This window comes from Lethenteron reissneri, chromosome 55 (assembly GCF_015708825.2).
Source record: "Lethenteron reissneri isolate LAM-NWPU_2019-01 chromosome 55, ASM1570882v1, whole genome shotgun sequence".
Classification (NCBI taxonomy): Eukaryota; Metazoa; Chordata; class Hyperoartia; order Petromyzontiformes; family Petromyzontidae; genus Lethenteron; species Lethenteron reissneri.
This window is the reverse complement of record NC_083833.1, coordinates 6,628,847-6,654,569: the sequence shown is the minus strand read 5'-3', so window position 1 is coordinate 6,654,569 and position 25,723 is coordinate 6,628,847. Positions and strand designations below refer to the sequence as shown.

General features: G+C 50.3%; 1 protein-coding gene across 4 annotated transcripts in view; it reads right to left on the bottom strand.

The window, feature by feature from the left end:
* The window catches only part of LOC133356815 (inositol 1,4,5-trisphosphate receptor type 1-like), a 434,548-nt gene that overhangs the window by 348,953 nt on the left and 59,872 nt on the right, over positions 1-25,723 (bottom strand). For all 4 annotated transcript variants that reach the window (XM_061574522.1, XM_061574523.1, XM_061574519.1 and 1 more), the window contains exons 4-5: positions 7,913-7,999; positions 3,239-3,397 (exon numbers count right to left, since the gene is read on the bottom strand). In XM_061574522.1, coding sequence (XP_061430506.1) covers positions 3,239-3,397; positions 7,913-7,999 — 246 coding nt within the window. The remainder of the gene's footprint in view (positions 1-3,238; positions 3,398-7,912; positions 8,000-25,723) is intronic.

Sequence of the window (25,723 nt, the reverse complement as noted above, 5' to 3'; positions counted from 1 at the left end):
GCCGCTGGAATTTGCGCACTCACAGAAGGCCGTTGGGCGGATGGGTAATGTAAGAAATGTTTTTTTAATATATAAATGGGGAGAAAGACGGATACACGGTGTCGGCTAATCTATTTTTAAATCCTTTATATTAAATCACTTGCTTGCTTGCGCGCTTACGACCGTGCAAATCTTTTGGTCGTTTTTTAACCCACTTCCCGGTATCCAATCGAGCTGACATTTTGCACACAGACTCGTGCGTGACAATTTATTTTCGTGAAATTTTTTTCCCAAAATTTTCCACTTTTTAGGAAAAAAAAAATTCGTATTTAATTTAAAATACCAATGTGATAAAAATGAAAATCTTACTCAAGAAAAACAGAAATGAATAATAAAATAAAACCGATGCCACGCATATAAAGGATTTATAGTGAAAAACTTTGTTTTTACGGGTTAATTTTTCATCTGCGTGACAAGTGATTTGGTGATTTCGCCGCCGCGTTCCGCGTCGGCAGCGGCGCGCAATCACAAAAGCCAACAACCAAACGCTCAACTCGTTCGTAAAATAACAGTGTGTGAGTCCTTAAAAGGAAACAGAATGTATAACGGGTGACAATTGGCGAAACTGCCCTCCAGCACGGCTCATGAAGCCGGGGCCATGTGTTTTTTTAACAGGCTGAAACTTAGCCTATTAAACAGTTTAAAGGCCACCAAGCAGCTGTTATTGATGAATGAGTTGAGTTTTTCTCCACAACTTTGTCCATTAATAATCTCCACAACTACGCCAGTGATTAAATTCGCTCCAATTTTGAGGATAAAAAAACCTACACACGTGTATATATATATATACTATTTACATTTAAACCAACCGCGACCAAATGTAAACTTCATTAAATTGTGACAAAGATTGAACCGGGCTAAAGCAAATAAGATTAAAATGTGGTTTAACACAGTTTTTCTTTGGGTTAGATCACGATCCAACCCAAAAAAAAACTGTATATAACCTAAAAAAACCTGTATTATGGAAGAATATTTTTTGCAATAAAAACAAATATTCAATGCGAGAAAAATGATGTCATTTTCGGAAAGGAAAGTCATTAGCGTTGGGCTTACCTTCCCATAACAATCTTAAATTTTAAATGGAAAAAAAGTCAACTTTCTTGTTATTTATTTTGTTTACCACTTATCCTTCTCGTGCTATTCGTTGCACTCTGATGCACTTTATTTCGTGCTCGCGGTCACGATTTACTCTGCTCAGTCGTCGTTCGCCGCTGAGGGGGTGACGGGTTTCTTGTTCCATTCCTGTTTGTTGAAATTCCTGTGTATTTTATACCAGTTTTCATTCCTTTTTTCATTCCTGTTCGCTCCGTGCTCCCCCGGCACCGTTCCCCGCCACGATCACTGTGGGCGTGATGGGTTTCTTGTTTTCATTCCTGTTTGTTGAAATTCCTGTGTATTTCATTCCAATTTTCATTCCTTTTTTCATTCCTGTTCGCTCCATGCTCCCCCGGCACCGTTCTCTGCCACGATCGCTGTGGGCGTGACGGATTTCTTGTTTTCATTCCTGTTTTTTTCCCATTCCTGTTTGTTTCATTCCAGTTTTCATTCGTATTTTCATTCATGTTCGCTCCATTATCCCCCCGGCACCGTTTCCATTCCCCGCCACTATCGCCGAGGGCGTGACGGGTTTCTTGTTTTCGTTCCCCTTTGTTTTCATTCCTATTTTCATTCACGTTCGTTCCATGCCCTCCGCCCCCTGCCCCGGTACCATTCCCGCTCCGCTGTAATGCGCTGATTTATTTGATTTGTTTGAGGCAATCGCGAGGCGAATGGAGAAAATTTGCAACGGGGAAATTCGTGATGAAATGTTCACAGGATTGCCCGAGGCATAGCCGGTTTATACGGTCAAAAAACAAACCGAATAATTCCGCACGGGGGTTCAAGCATCAAACGTTACTGCTGTCATCAAGGGGAGAAATAAAAAAGGAAACAGATGCGTCTCTCGGATTAAATATTCATCAGCACGTTAAATGAGGGTAATGCTGCATAATAATAATACTACTGAGGGCCACGCACAACCGCCCAAAGCCAGCCACACGGGGCTCCGTGAGTTATTAACATTCCTCGCCGTTTACATTAAGAGTCAGATATTAGAATTGTCGCTCAGAGTTAAGTTGCCCCTCGACATTCGCTGGATTGTGAATGACTCCTCATGGAATCACGTGACGTCCACACAGCAACACTCAGCCTCCCCATGTCCCCTCGGCTACAGCTCCTCCACACAGCTACACTCAGCCCCCCCCCCCCCGTGTCCCCTCAGCTACAGCAACAACAACCGTCATTCACCACTAAGTGGCGGTGACGTCACCACGACGCTTGTGCCAGGCCATGTGCACCTTGAGGCCACGTGAAGTGTCGAACGCCCGCTGGCAGGAGGTCACGGGGCAGACCCAGGTGCCACGGGTCGACTGACTGAAATTACCGAGATGACTGGCTGATGCACCACCTGTGCCCCCTACTGGGCTACAGCTCCTCAAGACAGCTACACTCAGCCTCCCCGTGTCCCCTCAGCTACAGCTACTCCACACAGCTACACTCAGCCTCCCCGTGTCCTCTCAGCTACAGCTCCTCCACGCAGCTACACTCAGCCTCCCCGTGTCCTCTCAGCTACAGCTCCTACACACAGCTACACTCAGCCTCCCCGTGTCCTCTCAGCTACAGCTCCTACACACAGCTACACTCAGCCTCCCCGTGTCCCGTCCCCTCGGCTACAGCTCTTCTGCACAGCGCCGTGAGTGAGTGAGCTCGCGAACGAGCGAGTGAGTGATCGAGCGAGTGAGTGAGCGAGTGAGTGAGCTCGCGAGCGAGTGAGCTCGCGAGTGAGCGAGTGAGTGAGTGAGCCCGCGAGTGAGTGAGCGAGTGAGTGAGCGAGTGAGTGAGCGAGTGAATGAGTGAGCGAGCGAGTGAGTGAGTGAGCGAGCAAGTGAGTGAGCTCGCGAGTGAGCAAGCGAATGAGTGAGCGAGCGAGTGAGTCAGCGAGTGAGCGAGTGAATGAGTGAGCGAGCGAGCTCGCGAGTGAGTGAGCGAGCTCGCGAGTGAGTGAGTGAGCGAGCGAGCGAGCTCGCGAGTGAGTGAGCGAGCTCGCGAGTGAGTGAGTGAGCGAGCGAGCGAGTGAGTGAATGAGTGATCGAGCGAGTGAGTGATCGAGCGAGTGATCTCGCGAGTGAGTGAGCTCGCGAGTGAGAGAGTGAATGCTCACGCTATCTCCTGGCGAGCGCAGCTTGTAGAAGGGCTGCACGTAGAACCACGAGCCCTCGTTGCCCGCGCCGTCCAGCGTCACGCGCATGGCGTTCTTCTCCAGCAGCGCCGGCAGCCGCTTGTTCACCGTCAGGTACTTGTTGCTCTTGATGTGCAGCAGCTGGGCGAGGCGCGGCCGGGCGGGAGAAGGAGTGGGACAAACGCGTGGAAGAAGAAGAATAAGAACACACACCCTTTACACCATTGGAACCTCATTTGCCAGTAAAAAAATATGATAATTGTTTTTTTACCCTTCTATCTGGTAACAAAACTGACACCTTTTTTTTACAAGGAGTCATGTTTACATAGACCACAATACCTGCGGTCATAATGCAAACAAAAAACATAACTCTGATAATGATATGCACTGTCCTTGAAGTTGATTGGTCCACACCCGAGACAGCTTTCCTTAGAGCCTAGTCTCACACGGGTGTGGACCAATCAACTTCAAGGACAGTGCATACATTATCAGAGTTATGTTTTTTGTTTGCATTATGACCGCAGGTATTGTGGTCTATGTAAACATGACTCCTTGTAAAAAAGGTGTCAGTTTTGTTGCCACATAGAAAGGTAACAAAAACAATTATCATTTTTTTTACTGGCAAATGAGGTTCCAATGGTGAGGAGGAAGTTGTTAACAATAATCAAGATTGGCATCAAAGGGCAAAGTCGTCGCTGCCACCGCCGTGCCTCCACGCTGCCAACGTGGTCACCCCTCCGCCGGGTTTTGCGGCCGTTGCACCGTAGACACGTGACAGCCAAGATCTGCCTGAATAGCCTCCCACCAACTCTGCTCTTTGGCTCACACAGAGACCCCCCGCCCCCCACTAGACTCACACAGAGACCCATAGACTCACACAGAGATCCATTGACTCACACAGATACCCATAGACTCACAGAGAGACCGATAGACTCACACAGTTACCCATTGACTCACGCAGAGACCCATAGACTCACACAGAGACCCATTGACTCACGTTGAGTTTCCCATAGACTCACACAGAGAGCCAGATACTCACACAGAGACCCATTGACTCACACAGAGACCCATTGACTCACACAGAGACCCATAGACTCACACAGAGACCCATAGACTCAGACAGAGACCCATTGACTCACACAGAGACCCATAGACTCACACAGAGACCCATTGACTCACGCAAAGTCTCCCATAGACTCACAGAGACTCATAGACTCACACAGAGACCCATAGACTCACACAGAGACCCATTGACTCACGCAGAGTCTCCCATAGACTCACACAGAGACCCAGAGACTCACACAGAGACCCATTGACTCACGCAGAGACCCATAGACTCACACAGAGACCCAGAGACTCACACAGAGACCCATAGACTCACACAGAGACCCGTAGACTCACACAGATACCCATATACTCACACAGAGACCCATTGACTCACACAGAGACCCATAGACTCACACAGAGACCCATAGACTCACACAGAGACCCATAGACTCGCACAGAGACCCGTAGACTCACCCAGAGTCTCCCTTAGACTCACACAGAGACCCATTGACTCACGCAGAATCTCCCATAGACTCACACAGAGACCCATAGACTCAGATAGAGACCCATTGACTCACACAGAGACCCATAAACTCACACTGACCCAGAGACTCACGCAGAGACCCATAGACTTACAGAGACCCATTGACTCACGCAAAGTTTCCCATAGACTCACACAGAGACTCATAGACTCACACAGATACCCATAGACTCACACAGAGACCCGTAGACTTACACAGAGACCAATAGACTCACACAGACACCCAGAGACTCACACAGGGAGCACCCCAAAGGTCTCCAACCATCTTCTCTTATGTCGTGGGGAGCAAGGGGGTGCATTGCCACAGCTCCGAGTTGGGGCCCCCGTGACAACCACCATGTGCTTTGTTTTCAAAAACAGTATTGGGACCCCACCTGACAGCAAATAAAAAAAAATGATAGCTCAACGAAGTGGCTTATCACCGTATGGAAGAGTAGACCAAACGCCCTCTGGAGATCACTCTAGCAAAGGGAGGACCTTCCGCCCACAGTGCGATGGGGGGGGGGAGCAAACAGATTGGCGAGTGGGCGGTGGATAGAGGAGGTTTATGTTCGGTGAATGCATTTCATTTGCTGTCACCTAAACACCCGCTAAGCCACGCGATCGACTGTGTGGAGGAGGGCGGTAGGTTAGGGCCCTGGGTAACTCGGCGTTGCTGGCCTTGAGGGCGGTTTTTGTTGCTGCTGTTGTTGTTTTGTTTAACAGAATAAATCTAAAGCTGAATCGACAATCGAATTTGCGAGCAGCGGGGGTGTGAAATTGCCGCTCTCACTTCAAAGCCCCCCGGGACCTGCCCGCTCCGAGACTTGATGAGATTATTTGCAACGTCACATCGCCTTCAACCCCCTCCACCCCTCCCCCACCACTGACTGAACCGCAAACACCGCGGCGGTTTCAAACTACGGGAGGAGCTGTGTGGATCGTAAATGAAACACGCAGCCCAACTTTGGTGGATGGGTTAGATTTTTTTTTCCGTGGTTCGCTAATGTACGGTACGGCCAACAAAGTTACGATCGAAAAAAAAAATCATTGCAACCTGGGTCCTGTCCGGGTTTTAGTAAACAGAGCAGCGGACGTTACACGCAAAGTGCTTGGCTACGAATGAACCACGATATCTCGCTGAACTCGTCAATGGAGCATAAACCACGATCACGCGAACTCTCCGCTCATCCTCGCAGCGTCGAACAAAGACGGCGCTCACCGCATCATCGCCCGGCGCTGTCAGATATGCTGCTTCTGTGGCCGTCTGGAACGCTCTTCCTTCCGATATTAGGAAGCCACTGGAGCTATGGCACTTTTAAATAATCGAGATTGACAAACTCATTTCTTTAGAACTGCTTTTCGTGTTTAGTTTGCTGTCCTTCCCCCGCACCTCCGATCCGCACGGTTGGCTAAGTACGGTGCGAACGAAGTTCAACGTACAAAAATACAAGTGATCATACCTAGGCTAATATTAATTCTGGAACACGTCCCGGATGTCTTCACGCTTTCCGTCCGAAGGTGGCGTTACCGATGAACGCGGAGAGAGAGCGAGTTTTATTTATTCGTTATATTCACATACTCTGTTGACTGCAAACACAACCGTTTAATAATTTTGTTCCAACTCTAAGGACGATATCGACGAGCAGATCGGGGTTCCAATTCCCAGGCGCCGCGCGGGAGGAGTTGCATGTTCTCCACCGTTAACGAGATGCGTTCAGCGGGGAACGGAATTGGGAGGTCGATTCTTGTTTGTGTAAAAAAGAAAAAAAGGTCAAAGTGATTTCCTGCCACTCAAGGGACGAGCCGATGGCTTGGTGGCCGTCTCAGAGGTGAGATGTTAACTACCTCGCCTGGTATACAGGAGGTCGTGGGTTAGATCCCGACCCTGACGCTTGCTGTATATTAACTACCTCGCCTGGTATACAGGAGGTCGTGGGTTCCATCCCGACCCTGACGCCTGCTGTATATTAACTACCTCGCCTGGTATACAGGAGGTCGTGGGTTCCATCCCGACCCTGACGCCTGCTGTATATTAACTACCTCTTCGCCTGGTATACAGGAGGTCGTGGGTTCCATCCCGACCCTGACGCCTGCTGTATATTTGGAGTTTGCGTATCTCTCTCTCCCCGTTGTCGCGAGGATTTTTCTCCGGTTTTCCTCTCCACATTTAGAAACGTACTTTTTAGAGTATTTGGCTGCTATACATTTCCACTTGACGATAAGCCACTTCGTTGAGCTATATAGCTCCATAGCTCCAGCTATATAACTCAGTGGGCCTGACCTGCAATTAAAAAAAGAATAGTAGATAAAAAAATATCTCCCGCTCACGCCTCTCTGAGACACCGGTGGAAATTCCGCATTTCCATCGGACACAGCCACCATCACCTTCCCCGCAAAGTGGTCCGTTATTTTATCGACCCCCCCCCCCCCGCGGGTGATGATGTGCCGAGTCGACCTTTCGATCGGGAGCCACTCGCTCGCTCGCTCGACCGCTGGAGCAACCCGACCAGGTTTTCCGTACCGCAGGCCTCAACGAAAATACAATTCCTTGAACCCCCCACGGGGACCTCACGCCACAAGCGATCAGAGGGAGGCCGTCCCAAGGCAATGATCTCTGATAATGGAATCGTCGCACGGCTGCTCGTGACCTCCCTGGTCCTGCTCCGTACGTGCGTGTGTACGCAGCCAGCCGTGCCAATCAGAGAGGCGCGGGGGAAGGACAGCGAACGTGAACGCCGAGAAGCAGTTTCTCAAGAAATTATCTAAAAGCGCAGAGCTCCCGGTGGCTTCCGAATGTCGGTAGGAAGAGCGTTCCAGACAAACACAGGTGCACTGGTTTGAATTGAGCGGCCGCCCTGATTAATACTGCGGCGTTTGTAAACCCTGGACAAGAGTGCCGATCGAGGTCGAGCGGAGAAAGCCCGACAGTCACGGACTGGATCTCGACGTCGTCGCTCGCAGGAGGATCAACGTTTAACAACCGCCCAAAATTAATTTAGCAGTGACCAATGTTGTGCTCCCCCCGTCCCCCCACCACCCCACCACTCCGATGACCCCATGACCCCGTGCCCCCCCCCCACCCCCACCTGCACGACGTTGCCGTACTGGATGACGGTCCCCAGCAGCTTCCGGTTCTCCGTCTCGTTTTGCTTTTTCTCCAGCTCGGCGGCGTGCTGCTTGCACACACACAAAAGACAAAGGACCCCCGCGTAGCCTTCAACGCGCTGTCGGGGGGCAAGTGGTGCTCCGGGAGTAGCACCGATGACGGAGGCTCGCGACGTCATGTGCGGTGGCGGCCTGGCCAGCAACACGCCCGGCCGCCTTTGTCTCCCCGGTGGTGATGTGCAATGCGCATTGCGCAAGGTACTCGTTCAAGGCCGATTCGACCTAAGAGAGGCCGAGAACCGGTGCGGTGAACGAGAATCGAACTCGGGCTGCCGGGTTCGCAGGGCGACGCGCTGTTCGCTGCACCACCACTCCAATGACGAAGATCCCCCGTATAGCCTTAACAGACTGTAGGGGCAAGTGCTGTTAGTGAGCACCTATGAAGGTCGGCACGGCACACGAGGGGGTGGGGGGCCAACACCTACGCCCGGGCCGCCTTTGTCTCCCCAGGTGGCGATGTTTACACACCGCGCCTAGGTACTCATTTAAGACTGAGTCGACCTAGGGGTACAGATAATCGTCACTGGTGTTGGCCATAAGCGGGAATAATAATCGGTTGGCCGGGTTCGTAGTGCTCACCGCTATGATTACCGCCACAGCTCCCCACACACTCGCGCACACACGCACAATAAATAAATAGAAGCGTAAACACGGACAAACACACACACAATTAAACAGTCAACTACATTACCATGCAAGTGGGTACATAAACAAGAGCGTGGTGGGGGGTGGGGGGGGTAAACCTTCCCGTTTAATTAAAATTCAGAATCAGAATCTTTTTTTTAGAAAGCAGGAGGAGGAATCCGATGATCTATGAAGCTATTTTATCACAGATGTCCAGTGGGGGGGGGGGGGGGGGGGGGGGGGGGGGGGCGGGGGGGGCGGTGGTCAGCAAGTTACAAAAACACACAATTCCAAAATTATCACCAATGCAGAGTACCAACCATCATCATTAGCAGCAGCAGCAGGTATCAAGCAGCACAGTCCATCCTCATCATCACCAGCACCAGCAGCAGCAATGGCGGTCACGGAGGCATTTCAAAAGCCATCCTAATTTCTGTCAAAAGTCGGCCGTCCGCTTGGGAATCGCTAATAGACAATTAGCGAGTTGGGGGGGGGGAGTGGGGGGGAAGTGGGGGGGGGGAGTGGGGGGGGGAGTGGGGGGGGGAGTGGGGGGGGGAGTGGGGGGGGGCCCGTGTGAGTGTCCGCGGCCATAAGACGAGCGATGATGAGGCCATCCGACCTCCGGTCGACCTCCGAGGATGGCCGTCTTCAGGTGGAACCGTCACAGCACGATAGCTGTATCAAGTGATATCAAGTGATACAGCTATCGTGCTGTGACGGTTCCACCTGAAGACAGAAGCTCGTGTTGCCTTCGAAACGTCGTGATTTTAATTTCATTTTAATTTATTTTTTATTAATTTTAATTTTTTACCTACGTGACTTTTACCGAAAAAACCTAAGAATATGAATCCTTGCAGTCACGAAAGCTTCAAATCTAGAAGCTCTTAGCGCCGTCCGTGCGGTGATCCACCAACCCTCGGTCGTCTCCACGGTGCCCGATCACGAGCCACGTGCGGCGAAGCCAAACCACCGCCGCCTCCCGGTGGACGACCGGCTCGGTTTTTAGCGTTCACCGGGTGAGAACCCAAGAGACCAAGACATCGCGTCTCACTTGCACCGCTATAGTTCCGCTCACGACAATCATCATCATCATCTTCACCACAATCATCATCATCATCACCACAATCACCATCATCATCACCACAATCACCATCATCATCTTCATCACCACAATCACCATCATCATCATCATCACCACAATCACCATCATCATCATCATCACCACAATCACCATCATCATCATCTTCATCACAATCACCATCATCATCTTCATCACAATCACCATCATCATCTTCACCACAATCATCATCATCATCATCACCACAATCACCATCATCATCTTCATCACCACCACAATCACCATCATCATCACCACAATCACCATCATCATCATCATCACCACAATCACTATCATCATCACCACAATCACCATCATCATCACCACAATCACCATCATCTTCACCACAATCACCATCATCATCACCACAATCACCATCATCATCATCACCACAATCACCATCATCATCACCACAATCACCATCATCATCACCACAATCACCATCATCTTCACCACAATCACCATCATCATCACCACAATCACCATCATCATCACCACCACAATCACCATCAACATCACCACAATCACCATCATCATCTTCACCACATTTACCATCATCATCTTCACCACAATCACCATCATCATCACCACAATCACCATCATCATCACCACAATCACCATCATCATCATCATCACCATCATCATCACCACAATCACCATCATCATCTTCACCACAATCACCATCATCATCACCACAATCACCATCAACATCACCACAATCACCATCATCATCACCACAATCACCATCATCATATTCACCACATTTACCATCATCATCACCACAATCACCATCATCTTCACAACAATCACCATCATCATCATCGCCATCATCATCACCACAATCACCATCATCATCTTCACCACAATCACCATCATCTTCACACACAATCACCATCATCATCACCACAATCACCATCATAACCACAATCATTATCATCATCACCACAATCACCATCATCATCATCACCACCATCATCGTCATCATCTTGCGTGAATTTGAGAGCGAGTTTCGCATCTTGCCTTGAAGCAAAGGAAAGACGCGAATCAACATCGTGGATCAGAGAAGTTGGCTGCTGGAAAGGTCCACGCGATAAGCCACTTCTTTGCGGCCACGTCACTCCTGAAAAAGAGCTACATAGCTCAGTGGGCATTACCTGGTAAAATGAATAAAAATAAAGTTAAATTTCGATTTTAAGCTTTCGTGACTGCAGGGATTCATCTTCTTGGTTCTTTCGATAAAGTCACAGAAGGGAAATAATAAAATAATAATAAAAAAACATAATAAAATACAATTCTCACGACGTTTCGGCCACAACGCAAGCAGCCGTCCTCAAGGGAAGAACAGGTCTGTCAGAAAGACGCTCATTCAGATGCTGTCTTTCCGACAGACCTGTTCCTCACCTGAGGACGGCTGCTTGCGTTGTGGCCGAAACGTCGTGAGAATTGTATTTTATTATGTTTTATTTTTATTATTTCCCTTCTACGTGACTTTACCGAAAGAACCAAGAAAATAAAGTAAAAATGTAGCATCCATTCGTGACCTGGGTATGTATTGCAAACGGTACGACTGTTAAAACGAAATCTGCGCCTCAACTTTCCTGGCTGGCTGCTGGCTGGACTCCTCTCCACCGAAGCTAGCTGGGTAACTGGCTGAACGGGATGTTCCATGAGGCAAACAAAGACTGAGTTGAAACTGTGGAATGAGACGTTCAGAAAACGTTTAACAATAACGATAATAGCCACACCAGATACGTGAGAGTAACTAACACAGGAGACTGACCACGGTTCATTTAAAACTCCCCTCACGGTTACTGTTGTTAGCGTGTGCCCCTATGAACGCAATTATTTATCCAGAATATTTTTTACATCCTGGGGGAGGAAATTTTTTAATTACAATAATGATGATACCCTCACGGTACATGTTACGTTTCCACTTTATATTATCTTGGCATCTCGCGAGGACTGTGAGAGGCGATTAAACACAACGACAGCAGCCCCCCGTCTCTTGCGTTCCGCTGCAGGAGCGACGGGTTCTCTACGGAGCGTAAAAAAATTAAAAAAAATAAACATCAAAATAAAGCAATATCCCCTTTGTGCAGACAAGAACCCAAGTCGGCAAGAGGCGTTGCGTCGCAGAAGCCGGGACTTGCGATTCATTTTTATTTCAACCCACGCTGATGGCATTGCCGGAACTCTCTGTTCCCATCTTAATTTTGGAGCTTTCGTGACTGCAGGAATTATTCTTTGGTTCTTTCGGTAAAGTCACGTATAAAGATAAAATAATAAATTAAATAATAGCATACGACGTTTCGATTGCAACACAAGCAATCATCATCAGGTATAAATGAAATAGCAACAAACAATCTAACCAGAAAACTATAGACAGACATATAAGCACACAGATATCAGCAAGATACATAGAGAGAGTAACACAGGTACAGAGAGGGGTGATCGTCTCTGTGGGGTGGCCTTAAATAGACAGAGGGGGCGAAGGCAGAGAGAGGGAGGGGTTAGAGAAAAAAATTACATGGCAATGAGTACTAAGAGACGCGTAGTAAAGTATGCAGGCTTGAACAATAGGAGAGATGGAGAAATAACACATTAATTTAAATCTGTTCCCAGCTTCACCAAGACTCCCCCCCACCCCCTCCCGGTGAGGTTTAATGTATTTTGATTCGGCTCATGACAACTCAACGTGATGCCCGACGCCACGGAATCGCAGATTTGCAACAGACATCAAGTCGAGAGGGAACGCAGCACGAGTGAATCAGAGACGGTAATATAATACTTTACGAGTCATTTGTATATTTATATAGGGTCTTAATGCGATATACGCAATAATCTCGAAGCCGTACAGGCAGAACTCTTTGTCTTCTTGGTTCTTTCGGTAAAGTCACGTAGAAGGGAAAAAATAAAATAATAAAAATAAAACATAATAAAATAATTATCGCGACGTTTCGGCCACAACGCAAGCACGAAACGTCGTGAGAATTGTTTTATTATGTTTTATTTTATTATTTTTATTATTTCCCTTCTACGTGACTTTACCGAAAGAACCAAGAAGATGAATCCCTGCAGTCACGAAAGCTTTAAATCGAAATAGAACTCTTTGTATGAAATGTTAAAATAATAACGATTCGAGCAAACCTCACTCTGATGCTCATGAGCCACCGTGGGTCAAAAACGGTCCAGGATGTTTGCTCGTCCTGATTCAATGCTGCTGAAATTCTGCACTGGGATGTGTAAGACATTTTTATTTTATTTTGTACGTGGTTAGAAGAATACGTGCACGAGACAAATTGCTTGCTGTTATTTCATTAGCATCGGATAATCTAAACTAATTTGTAGAGTGCCTTAAATCAAGGCGCTTGACGTAGCTTGCACAACGGCGACAGAATGGAATTATGTCGCTGGCAGGGACGGCCGTACAATGATTGAGCAATGAGTGACAGCGATAGAGGGGTGCTTGGGGGGTCACGGAAGGGTGGGGGAGAGACGGGAAGAAGTGGAGGGGCGAGGGAAGAGGAAGAGAATGGGCGATGGAGGAGAGGTGAGGCTTGAAGAGGAGGGGGACTGATTAATGTACAGGGGCAGTGTTGAGTCTATGGGCAGTGTTGAATCTATGGTGCAGTGCTGAGTCTATGGGCAGTGCTGAGTCTATGGGCAGTGCTGAGTCTATGGGCAGTGTTGAGTCTATGGGCAGTGTTGAGTCTATGGGCAGTGTTGAGTCTATGGGCAGTGTTGAGTCTATGGGCAGTGCTGAGTCTATGGGCAGTGTTGAGTCTATGGGCAGTGCTGAGTCTATGGGCAGTGCTGAGTCTATGGGCAGTGTTGAGTCTATGGGCAGTGCTGAGTCTATGGGCAGTGTTGAGTCTATGGGCAGTGCTGAGTCTATGGGCAGTGTTGAATCTATGGTGCAGTGCTGAGTCTATGGGCAGTGCTGAGTCTATGGGCAGTGCTGAGTCTATGGGCAGTGTTGAGTCTATGGGCAGTGTTGAGTCTATGGGCAGTGTTGAGTCTATGGGCAGTGCTGAGTCTATGGGCAGTGTTGAGTCTATGGGCAGTGCTGAGTCTATGGGCAGTGCTGAGTCTATGGGCAGTGTTGAGTCTATGGGCAGTGCTGAGTCTATGGGCAGTGTTGAGTCTATGGGCAGTGCTGAGTCTATGGGCAGTGTTGAATCTATGGGCAATGTTGAGTCTATGGGCCGCGCTGAGTCTATGGGCAGTGTTGAGTCTATGGGCAGTGCTGAGTCTATGGGCAGTGCTGAGTCTATGGGCAGTGCTGAGTCTATGGGCAGTGCTGAGTCTATGGGCAGTGCTGAGTCTATGGGCAGTGTTGAGTCTATGGGCAGTGCTGAGTCTATGGGCAGTGCTGAGTCTATGGGCAGTGTTGAGTCTATGGGCAGTGTTGAGTCTATGGGCAGTGCTGAGTCTATGGGCAGTGTTGAGTCTATGGGCAGTGCTGAGTCTATGGGCAGTGCTGAGTCTATGGGCAGTGCTGAGTCTATGGGCAGTGTTGAGTCTATGGGCAGTGCTGAGTCTATGGGCAGTGTTGAGTCTATGGGCAGTGCTGAGTCTATGGGCAGTGTTGAGTCTATGGGCAGTGCTGAGTCTATGGGCAGTGCTGAGTCTATGGGCAGTGCTGAGTCTATGGGCAGTGCTGAGTCTATGGGCAGTGCTGAGTCTATGGGCAGTGCTGAGTCTATGGGCAGTGCTGAGTCTATGGGCAGTGCTGAGTCTATGGGCAGTGTTGAGTCTATGGGCAGTGTTGAGTCTATGGGCAGTGCTGAGTCTATGGGCAGTGTTGAGTCTATGGGCAGTGCTGAGTCTATGGGCAGTGTTGAGTCTATGGGCAGTGCTGAGTCTATGGGCAGTGTTGAGTCTATGGGCAGTGCTGAGTCTATGGGCAGTGTTGAATCTATGGGCAATGTTGAGTCTATGGGCCGCGCTGAGTCTATGGGCAGTGTTGAGTCTATGGGCAGTGCTGAGTCTATGGGCAGTGCTGAGTCTATGGGCAGTGTTGAGTCTATGGGCAGTGCTGAGTCTATGGGCAGTGCTGAGTCTATGGGCAGTGCTGAGTCTATGGGCAGTGCTGAGTCTATGGGCAGTGTTGAGTCTATGGGCAGTGTTGAGTCTATGGGCAGTGCTGAGTCTATGGGCAGTGTTGAGTCTATGGGCAGTGTTGAGTCTATGGGTCTCAGTGTTGAGTCTATGGGTCTCAGTGTTGAGTCTATGGGCAGGGGAAGTTGATTCCAGTGGAGGGGTGCAAGGTGGGAGAAGAACCGAGCACGCGATCGGGCACGCGGAGAAGGAAGGACAGCGAGAGAGAGAAAGAGAAGATTGAGATTCTAAGATGACGAGAGGAGGGGACGTGGAAGCGGATGAGACAGACGAGGTGGGCCAAGGCCATGGGATGGGTAATGCGTCGCTCATCGTCAAACATCACGGAGAGTGCGACGAGCCCTTGCGAGCACACGCGGGCAGAGAGAGAGAGGGGGACGTGAAATGGAATTGTGAAGAAAATTGGATGAGTTATTAAAACTGATCGGCGCACAATCCAAGCCGGACATATAAAATACGACCTGACAGGGAAGAACCTCCTTCTCGCTCGACTCACCCGCCAACAACACCGCGCAACACGCGTGCTATGAAGTAGGGCCATTGCCTGAAACGTCGCCGATAACATATTTATATATTTATATGTTCAGGACCGTGGCGTTGCCGACGGGCGTGTTGGATTATTTAGTTCCCTGTGCACGTGCACCACTGCTAACGCCGCAGTATCCCCATCACCAAATGCGATTTGTTTTTTGCCCTACAAGTGGCACAGCTAAATGACAAAGACCAAAGATCCTCCACACCCCCACCCCCCAACCGTAAAGGCTGAACAGACATTTGGGCCAAGTACGTGGCGAGGTCTGCACGCGCACACAGTGCCACTGGTACTCATTTGAGGCTGCACTGGCCTAGGCGGAGGCACTGGACCGGTAACGAATAATCGTCGTCGCCGGCGTTGGTTGCCGAGACCGTGAATCGAACTCTGGTCATCCGGGTTCCTAGCGTAGTGGGCTAACCACTACACTATCGCTCCCCGCTTATATAAATATGATATATTTAACATATATAAAGATAAAGATCCCCCGTATAGCCTTAATAGGCTGTAGGGGTCAGTGCTGTTAGCGAGCACCTATAAAGGCCGGCACGGCACACGAGGGGGTGGGTGGCCAACACCACGCCGCACCAGGTACTCATTTTAGGCTGAGTCCACCTAGAGGAGGCCCAACACTGGTTCAGATATTCGTCACCGATGCTGGCCGTGCGCGGGAATCAAACGCTGGTCGCCGGGCTCGTAGCGCAGCGCGCTAACTGCCCGCTCCACTGCCGCTCCCCACACACGCACTCGATCACAGGCAGAATTAAATATATAGAGAATGAAATGTGTGGAATCTGCGTCTAAGAATAGCAGTGCATGTCTTCACCCGGGCAAGAAACTAATGATCTGGCGATGCTGCTGCTGCTCCTGCTGCAGGGAATCAAATCCAGGAATTCCCGGCTTCAGAGTGCCGTGCGCTAACCGCGGCGCCAGTGCTCTTTGCGAGCGCACGTAAACAAGAACTGCGGCACAGACAAGACGGGGCGGACACGGGAGACTGACGAGAGAAGCACAAACAGATTGTAGAGGACAACCGACGGCGCACGTCTGCCAAATGGAAAACGGCAGGGAGTGGAAGAAAAAAAATATATCAAATCGCGGCCGGTGATGTCAAATCGAGCGCGCGTGTAATAATTCCTCGCCGGAGATTTGGGCAGCGGAGCGGTGGGAGAGCTGGGGGAACCAGGGATGGGGTTGGTCGTGTGGGGGGGGGGGGCAGGATGTCTGCTCACCCACCTCTACCACTCGCAGCTGAGCGATATGAGATTGGGGTCCAAATAAATGTCTTAGGGTCTGAAACATTTTGGTCAGTAAAAATTCGGACGATTAAGCGATTTGAGTGTCCGCTTGCCGATTCCCTGTTGGCAGGGTGTGGGGTGGGGAGGGAGCGCACGATTGGCACGAGCAGAGCCGACCCATCCTTAACTCAACCCGCCTTAGGGCTCACTAATTCGTTTGACCGTTGAACTGCAAGGAGGTGAACATCCCCGGCGCGTCGTTTGTGGATATCCGATGGGACGTTGAGAGAGGGGGGTGGGGGGTGGATGGTGATGCCGGGCATAGAATGTCTCACTCGCCTGACGGTGGCCCCCCCCCACCCCCACTGTGCTGCCATTCAAACACCGATCAATCGCCGGCAATGGCGTCGGAGTCGCGCCGCGCTAATGCCCGTGTCAATGTACGACGGACGACCCCCCTCGTGTAAACCCACGAGTGGACGAAGGCCGGGGGCCCACGCCGTACGTTGAACTCCTCTCGCACGCGTGCCGTGGGAAACCGGGATACATCGGAGGTGCCGGTGTGAGCGGGGGGAGGGGGGAGATGGCGGACAACAAAAGTAAACGCAATCTGCGTTTGCATAGCAGCCAGCGTGGACCGCGCCGGAGGAAGCGTCGCGTGTGACGATCCACAGTTCAAGTCCCTGACCCCAAAGAGAACCGCCGCGCACCGCCGGGGTTGAATCAGAACGAGGGAAATGCGTGTGACGATCCACAGTTCAAGTCCCTGACCCCAAAGAGAACCGCCGCGCGCCGCCGGGGTTGAATCAGAACGAAGGAAATGCGTGTGACGATCCACAGTTCAAGTCCCATAAACCTCCGCCCGGTCCGCCCACTCGCGACCCCACGACGCGATTTGTGACCGACACGCAACTCGTGGATTCTTATTACTTGGACAATTTTTTGTATCCGAGACTGAACTAAAAAAAGCAAAACTTCCATCACGTGAGTGAGAAGAGTTATGAAACAAAGTCCATCAAATTATCTTGATGAAACACAGGATTTGGTCGTGAATATTGTATATATGTGTATAAAAAACACTACAAAATCCGAGGTTAAAGGTGCCAGATTTAGCCTTGCTCATCGGCATCAGCGCCACGGGATCAAGTTCCCTTCTCATTATAACGAGCCTCAAAACTTCAACCCCGTGCGATGAAAATGACTCGCAGAGTGCGCCGCCGTGACGGGCAGACAGAGCCACAGGCAGGACAAGCATCTTGGTAATTACAACGAGTTCAATTTGCAACGGCGTCACCGCTGCACAGCATTCGCTCGCCTTCGAAGAGAGAAAGAGAGAAGACGACTTAGAGGCGCGAGGAGCAACCACAGACGAGCGGGGAAAACAGCAGCCAGGTGGTGATTGCACCAAGCTCTGCGGTCCTCTACATATTCACGTGCTATATTCTTAGGTTTATTCGGTAAAGTCACGTAGGTAAAAAAATTGTAATTAATAAAAGTAAATTAAAAATAAAATAAAAATCACGACGTTTCGGAGGCAACACAAGCTTCCGTCTTCAGGTGAAACAGCCACAGCATGATAGCTGTATCAAGTGAGAGAAATTCCAAGAAACCCGTATCTTTTTTTTTACCTACGTGACTTTACCGAAAAAACCTAAGAATATGAATCATTGCAGTCACGAAAGCTTCAAATCTAGAATTAATATTCACGTGCTATCAGCCAAATCATGGGAGAAAGGGAAAAAAAGACACCTGGGCACCTGGAGAGGAGCCAAAAAAACACGCGTGCGAGGGTGGAACACTCTATCCCGTACAGACGGAACAGGCGGAGTGCGCACGCTCTGCTGTACTGCCATCTGCTGGCAGAGCCAGGGCACGGGGCATCTCCGTGACGCCCCACGGCAAGGCAGTTTCGCAACATCTGTGTGTGATGCACCAACCCCCATCGCGGCCTCCGCAGTTTTGGATCGTGGGCAGCCGACGTGCAGCAGGGTAGCCACCACCGCCGGGCTTCAAGGTATTCCTGCCGGGCTGTCTACGGTCATCACACGAGACTTACAATCCAGGGGACGCCGATTCAATCCTACTGTAATAAAGCTCTTTGAGACGACTTCTGGAATCCGTCTTTTATTCACTTTGGGTTGCAGCTACTTCGTTCTCGTTCTGACCCTTCCTCTCTACCCCTATTTAATACCCGGGTCACGTGGTACGCTTCAGCCAATCCTCGTTAGCCTGCATCGAATCTTCCAGGCTCCCTCGTCAGCTCCCGGGACCACGCCCCTGACTCATTTCCCCATTGGCTGAGGCCAAAGCCAGCAGACCCAATCTCCATAGCTGTCACCCTTCCATCACGTCAGGGCCATGCCCCCAGGCTTCCCCCCATTGGCTGTAAACCAGGACCGGCAGAGCAAATCACCATGACAAGTTGTGATACGTCAGTGAGCCGGATATATTCTCATATTACACCACGATTCTCAAATGCCATACCCCGGCTGCCTCCAGGAGAAACGGCCGCACCGAAGTTCGGCGGATCGGCAGTGCGTTGCACGTGGTGGGGTGAAGTGTGGGTACCCCCCCCCACCCCCCTCGCCTCTTCCCATGCTGTACATCTGGCCAGAGTGGGAAGAACAGACCACAATACCTGGCAGAGTTCGCAAGAGTGGTGGGGGGCGGGGGGGTCGGAGAGGGGGGGGGGGGTGCTTCTGCAAACTCAGAGCCTCCGCCACGAGGAATCCACTCCTCGGCTCGCCGTAAACATCGCTCAGCACGAGTCATCCGCTCCCCACAGCGAACGCGCGAGCGTGTGGGTGTGTGTGCGTGTGTGAGCGAGTGTGCGCGTGTGTGAGCTAGTGTGTGTGTGCATGTGGGTGGATGGGTGGAGCGGTAGTGCAGTGGTAATCGTGCTTGCGCTACGAACCCGACGACCCGAGTTCGATTCCCGCTCACGGCCAACGCCGGTGACGATAACCTGAATCGGTCCTGGGCCTCCTCTAGGTCGACTCAGCCTCATCGACACTCGGTGAAACAAAGGTGGCCGGGCGTGGTTCTGGCCACCACCCCTCACCCCCCCCCCCCCCCCCCCCGTGTGTGTCTTCTTCTTCTTGGTTCTTTCGGTAAAGTCACGTCGAAGGGAAATAATAAAATAATAAAAATAAAACATAATAAAATAATTATCACGACGTTTCGGCCACAACGCAAGCAGCCGTCCTCAGGTGCAGACCAGGTCTTTCGGGGAGACAGCGTCTGTGCAGTTCTTCATCGGTGCTACTCGCTAACAGCTGGTGAGGTGTGGGTAGGGAGTAGCAGGTAGCAGCAGGAGGAAGGGCGAGGGGAGATGAGGGGATGGGGGTGGTTGTTTTAAGGCAGGAATGGAAGCAAGTCGGTGAAGATGATTGGTTTATGCGCATTGGAAGCAGGGGCGGTTTCTTCATTAGGGCGATTGGGCGACGCACCACCAATGTCATTGAACCACAGAGTCACGCTAGCCATCACTGCAGCCTCTGGATATAGTCAAATCAGCGTCATGCTACGTTCTGTGGAGTACCGCCTCTTTTTGGGCGATTCCACTCCAGCTGAGAATCGCCCCGAGTGGCCCCATAGACTTACATTCAAAGATGTTTTTTTTCGACCGGGGGGCGCTCCAATGCATTCTCTATGGCTTCCGGGAGGGCTCGCCCTAACGTGCTTACGTCATCATACGTGCTTACGTCATCATACGTAAGCACGTTTCATCCAACAATATAATTTGTCGCCACCTAGTGGTTTGTTTCAATAGTGAGTATAGAAACAAACAAGATGTATTGTAAGAGTTACTTTATTTTTCATTAATATTAAAGAAGTGAAGTTGCCTTTACATGCTTAAGCTGTTAATTTATCCATTGCATGGGTGGACCTTATCCTTATCAATCATCCAGACATTTGCCCCCCCTGAGAGATTTTGCAGGAGCCGCCACTGATTGGAAGTTTGTTCCATTCATTATCCCGAGGGAAGCCTCTCCCGGGTCTCAAGACTGCTCTGCAAAGAGGAGCCCCCTGTGATGGGGATGGGTTTGAAAAATTTCACTCATCGTGAAGCGAGAGAAATCCAGAGGCTAAATTTCGATTTAAATATTTTTTATTATGTTTTATTTGTATTATTATTATTACGTTTTAGTTTTATTATATCCATTCTACGTGACTTTACCGAAAGAACCAAGAAGATAAATCCAGAGGCTTTAAACCTACAATGCAACACATGATAATGTTCACTCATCGTGAAGCGAGAAAAATCCAGAGGCTAAATTTCTATTTAAATATTTTTTATGTTTTATTTTTATTATTATTATTACGTTTAAGTTTTATTATTTCCATTCTACGTGACTTTACCGAAAGAACCAAGAAGATGAATCCAGAGGCTTTAAACCTACAAGTGCAACACATTTATAATAATAATCACCACGCAAGGTTCACGACATCGCTCTAACTGCTAAGTAAAGTTTGTGAACGTGGGGCACATGGGGAGGTCACAACCACGTTCCTCGTTCCACGCGGGCCGCGCGAGCCTCCAGAAAGCAAGCGGCACGAGGAGGAGGAGAGGGGGGGCAGGGAGGTGATTTCTGCCGTAGGATTTCTCATTTTTCACGGTCGGTTTATTCTTAGTTTTTTTTTACTGCTGAGACGGCCATATATGGCTGTCCGCGTGCGCGCGTCTGCCTTCGTTCAGGACGGGCCGTTGCTAACGGCGTGATATTTACGCCATGGGCTGAGCACCACCACCACCAACAACAACAACAACCGCCAGCGCCCCCGTTGTTATCCGCCCTCCTCCCTACCCCGTTCCCCACGCTCACATTGGCCGGTGGAGGAAGATGTGGAGCGAGATTTAACCCCCGTCGCGATTAAACCGTGGGTTCCCCGCATGCCGCGAGCTGATGGCGTTGAGCCTCGTCGTCATGGTAACAGCATGCTAATTATAATGATACGTCTATTTGATAAAATTTCAAAAAAAAATTTAAACTCAATTCAACCCAACTGTCAAGGAGGTTACTGCAATGCGACGTGCATCGGATGATTGACACGTGGTGAACCAGAGACAGAGAGCAGCATTAGCGAGCGGCTATTAAAGGGCTGCCGCTTGTGAAGAGATGTTAACTACCTCGCTAGGCGTACAGGAGGTCTTGGGTTCGATCTCGATAATGACGCCTGACTATTTGGAGTTTGCATGCTCTCACCGTGGTCGCGTGGATTTTTCTCCAGGTTCTCCGTTTTTTTCCCTCCACATGTACAATCTACATACGTTCAGATAATCTGTCTGCTATGAATTTACACGTGGAGATACGCCCCTTCGTTGAGGCATCATTTGAGGCCAGGTCGCTTCTGAGAAAGAGCTATACTGTATATCTCAGTGGGCCTTACCTGGTAAAATATTATTCCTTTTCTAGTTTTTAGTCTAAACATTCTGATTCTGACTTACCTCATCACTGCGGCAGCTACCCTTGCCGCTGTTGATCCATGCCATACGCACTAAGTCACTCGTTTAAGGCTAAGTCAACCTAGAAGTGGCCCCCGAAGAAGAAAGAAAAACCCACGTGAGCAAGATGACGACACGCTGCTGTGATCCAGCTCTGTGGAGGCAAGCGTTGGTGGGTCACGTGAAGAGCTGCAAGACTCCCCAACCCGGCTGGGCTTGCGTGCAGAGCAGAAAGGCAGTGGGTTCACTAACTCATCTCCATACGCGTGGTGGCTGTATCAAGTTCAAGCTCATTTATTAGGTATAGCCCTGTGAGCCATTCGGCTCTTGAATCGGGTGCAACCGCAACAAACAAAAACATGAACAAGAAAACATCTTAAAGTGAATATGTGACTAAGTGCAAACAGAAAATCCAAGAAAAGACAGCAAAATTTTGCAGAAAAAAACACCGTACACCAACGCTGTGTGCAAAAATCCCAGTGGGATGCAAGTCAAACAACAACAACAAGACAACTTAGATTAAGGCCATCAGTCTTACTCCGTACTACAACAAACAAACGTGGCCAAACCAGTAAACTTTTAGAAATCACCAAAATAAAGCAACGAAACAGTGATCATTTACAAAGGGAATGCGTCAAACATCCCAATGTGCAGGAGCCTACCGACCCCTCTGATTAGCATGGTTGGTTCCGTAAGGTTCGAAAAAATTTCAACATGCATACATTCATAGCGAGAACGAGTAGCAAAGGCTCAATGAGGCGTTTGCGGTTTGATAAGATGGCATTATACAGGTAGGAACAACAGGTTCCACACTGCCCACCAGGGATTATTTGTCTGTCTGTCGTGCATTTTTGTCTGTCGTGCACGAATGCGCTGCCCAACCAAGTTCCTACCTGCCCACTCCGAAGGAACGTGTTTATTAGTATTGCTGTTATGCTGTTATAGTATCATTAGTACAGTCGTATGTGTGCGTACCACTGCGGTGGCACACATTGCACTAACGAACCTGGTGGGATTTCGATTTAAAGCTTTTGTGACTGCAGGGATTCATCTTCTTGGTTCTTTCGGTAAAGTCACGTAGAATGGAAATAATAAGATAATAAAATAAAACATAATAAAATAATTCTCACGACGTTTCGGCCACAACGCAAGCAGCCGTCCTCAGGTGGAGAACAGGTCTGTCGGGGAGACAGCGTCTGAATGTATGTATGCATGTTCAGACGCTGTCTCCCCGACAGACCTGATCGTGAGAATTATTTTATTATGTATTATTTTGTTATTTTATTATTTCCATTCTACGTGACTTTACCGAAAGAACCAGGAAGATGAACCTGGTGGGATCTGGGCACATTTCACGCTGACGGCCAACGCCAGCGGTGAATGGCCAGACCGGTCCCTGGGCTTCACCTAGGTCGACTCAGCCTCGAACGAGTGCTGTGCCTGGTCCGGTGTGTATAAAATACGTCCCGCTACCGTACCAGCCACCAGCAACTTGACCCAACAGTCTGTGCAGCCTCATTGTTTTTTTCGGGATCTTTGTCATTGTATCATGACACACCCACTGACACAAAATAATCAAAATACACAGATTCCATCCCCTCCCCCAACCCCCGTATAGCCTTTAACTGACGAGGGGCAAGTGCTGTTAGCAAGCGTCTGTGAAGGCCGGCACGGCACACGACGGGACGCGAGTGGGTGGCCGACACCGCAGCTCAGCCGCCTTTGTCTCCCCGAGCGCTGATGTTTTACGGGCACCACAGCGCAAGTCGACCTCCGGGTAGGACCCCCCCATCGTATCGCATTCATCGCCGGCGTTCGCCGCGAGCAGCCATCGAACTCGGGAGGGGGTGCCCGGTAGCTTTCGAGGCGCAGCGGTGTGCGGCAAAGCCCACCGCCCCCCCCCGCACCACACCACACATCACCACACACCACACATCACCACCAGCACCACCAAGCCACGCGTGCGCGCGCACACCCGTGACACACGAAGCTGGAAGCACGCACGCACGTACGACTGCCTTGCATGGCGAGCGAGTGAAGCGAGCGAAGGATGAGGAGGGGGGGGGGGCCGGGAGCATGCGGTTATTGTTAACGCCAGAGCTTGGCGGTTCCTGCGCCCTGGTGCTGGGAAGAGAGAAACGCGAGAGAGCCTTAAATAGCTGTAGCAGTGGTGCACCGCGCTGCCTAAATATGGCTATAATCCCAGGCCACGGCTTACATGTGGTGTGCCGCGTGTTTACTCTGTCCCCAATTCCTCCGCCTCTGCTGCCATAAGACAAAAAAAAATTCTGCCCAATCCCCCCCACCCCACACCCCCACCGCCAGCCACCCATCCACCCACCACCAAATCATCTTGTCGACTCCGCGCATGCACGGCACTGACAGACGTGTGCGCGGTGTAACGCGCACGTACGCACCGGTAGGTGACGAGTGAGAAGACAGATCAAAGGCAGATGTCCCCGTCTGACCGATTAGCCTTGGACAGGCTGCTGTGGCGAGTGCTGTTAGCGAGCACCTATGAAGGCCGACACGGCGCACGGGGTGGGTTGGTTGGTATGGTTCGCGCCACGCCTGTCAGCCTTTGTCCCCCTCGACTCGATTGTCTACCACACCGCACCAGGGTACTCATTCGAGGCTGAGTCGACCTAAAGGGAGGCCCAGGACCGGTTCAGATTACTCGTCACTGGTGTTGACCGCGAATCGGAAACTCGAGGGCGCCGGGTTCGTAGCGCGGCGCGTTAACCGCTGCGCCACCGCTCCCCCACGCCGAAAAGACCACGTGCGCATACATACATACAGAACACACGTGCGCTGCACATATGCCGAGACACACGTGTGATCTGTGCGTGCAATGGAGAATGCACGCACAAGCGCACAGGCGTAACACCCGCATCATGTACAATGTCAATGTCTTCATAGAATGCCGGCTGACAGCACCTTGCCCTGTCGACTGAGCAGGCTACACGGCGCGGTGGGGGTCGGTGGGAGAACCTTTGTCTTTGTAATATTACACAGACCCACTCACAGACAAAGATCCCCCGTATAGCCTGAACTGGACTGTTGGGGCAAGTGCTGTCAACGAGCAGCACCTATGAAGGCCGGCACTGTGGCATGCGAGGGGGTTCTGGGTGGCCAGTAAACACGCCCGGCCGCCTTTGTCTCCCCAGTGGTGATGTTTACACACCACACCAGGTACTCGATTGAGTATGAGTCAACGCGCACACTGACCCTCATCATCAATCATCCGTGGTCAGCCTATCCCTGCTGAATGAAGGTACCTCAATCATCCAATCGCTGACGGCCTCCTCCTGCTCATCAGCCCCGTTCTATCGACTGCTGGATGAATGTTTGCTCTTTATTCTCATCAACCGTGGTCTATTCACTGCTTAATGAAGCCCTCCACATCACCATCATCATCAGCCAGAGTCGATCTAACGCTGGATGAAGGCGCTGCTCACACTCATTATCACGATCATCATCAACCATGGTCTATCCACTGCTTAATGAAGCCCTCCACATCACCATTATCATCATCAGCCAGAGTCGATATAACGCTGGATGAAGGCTTGATCACACCCATCATCACGATCATCATCAACCTTGGTCTATCCACTGTTTAATAAAGCCCTCCACATCACCATTATCATCAGCAGC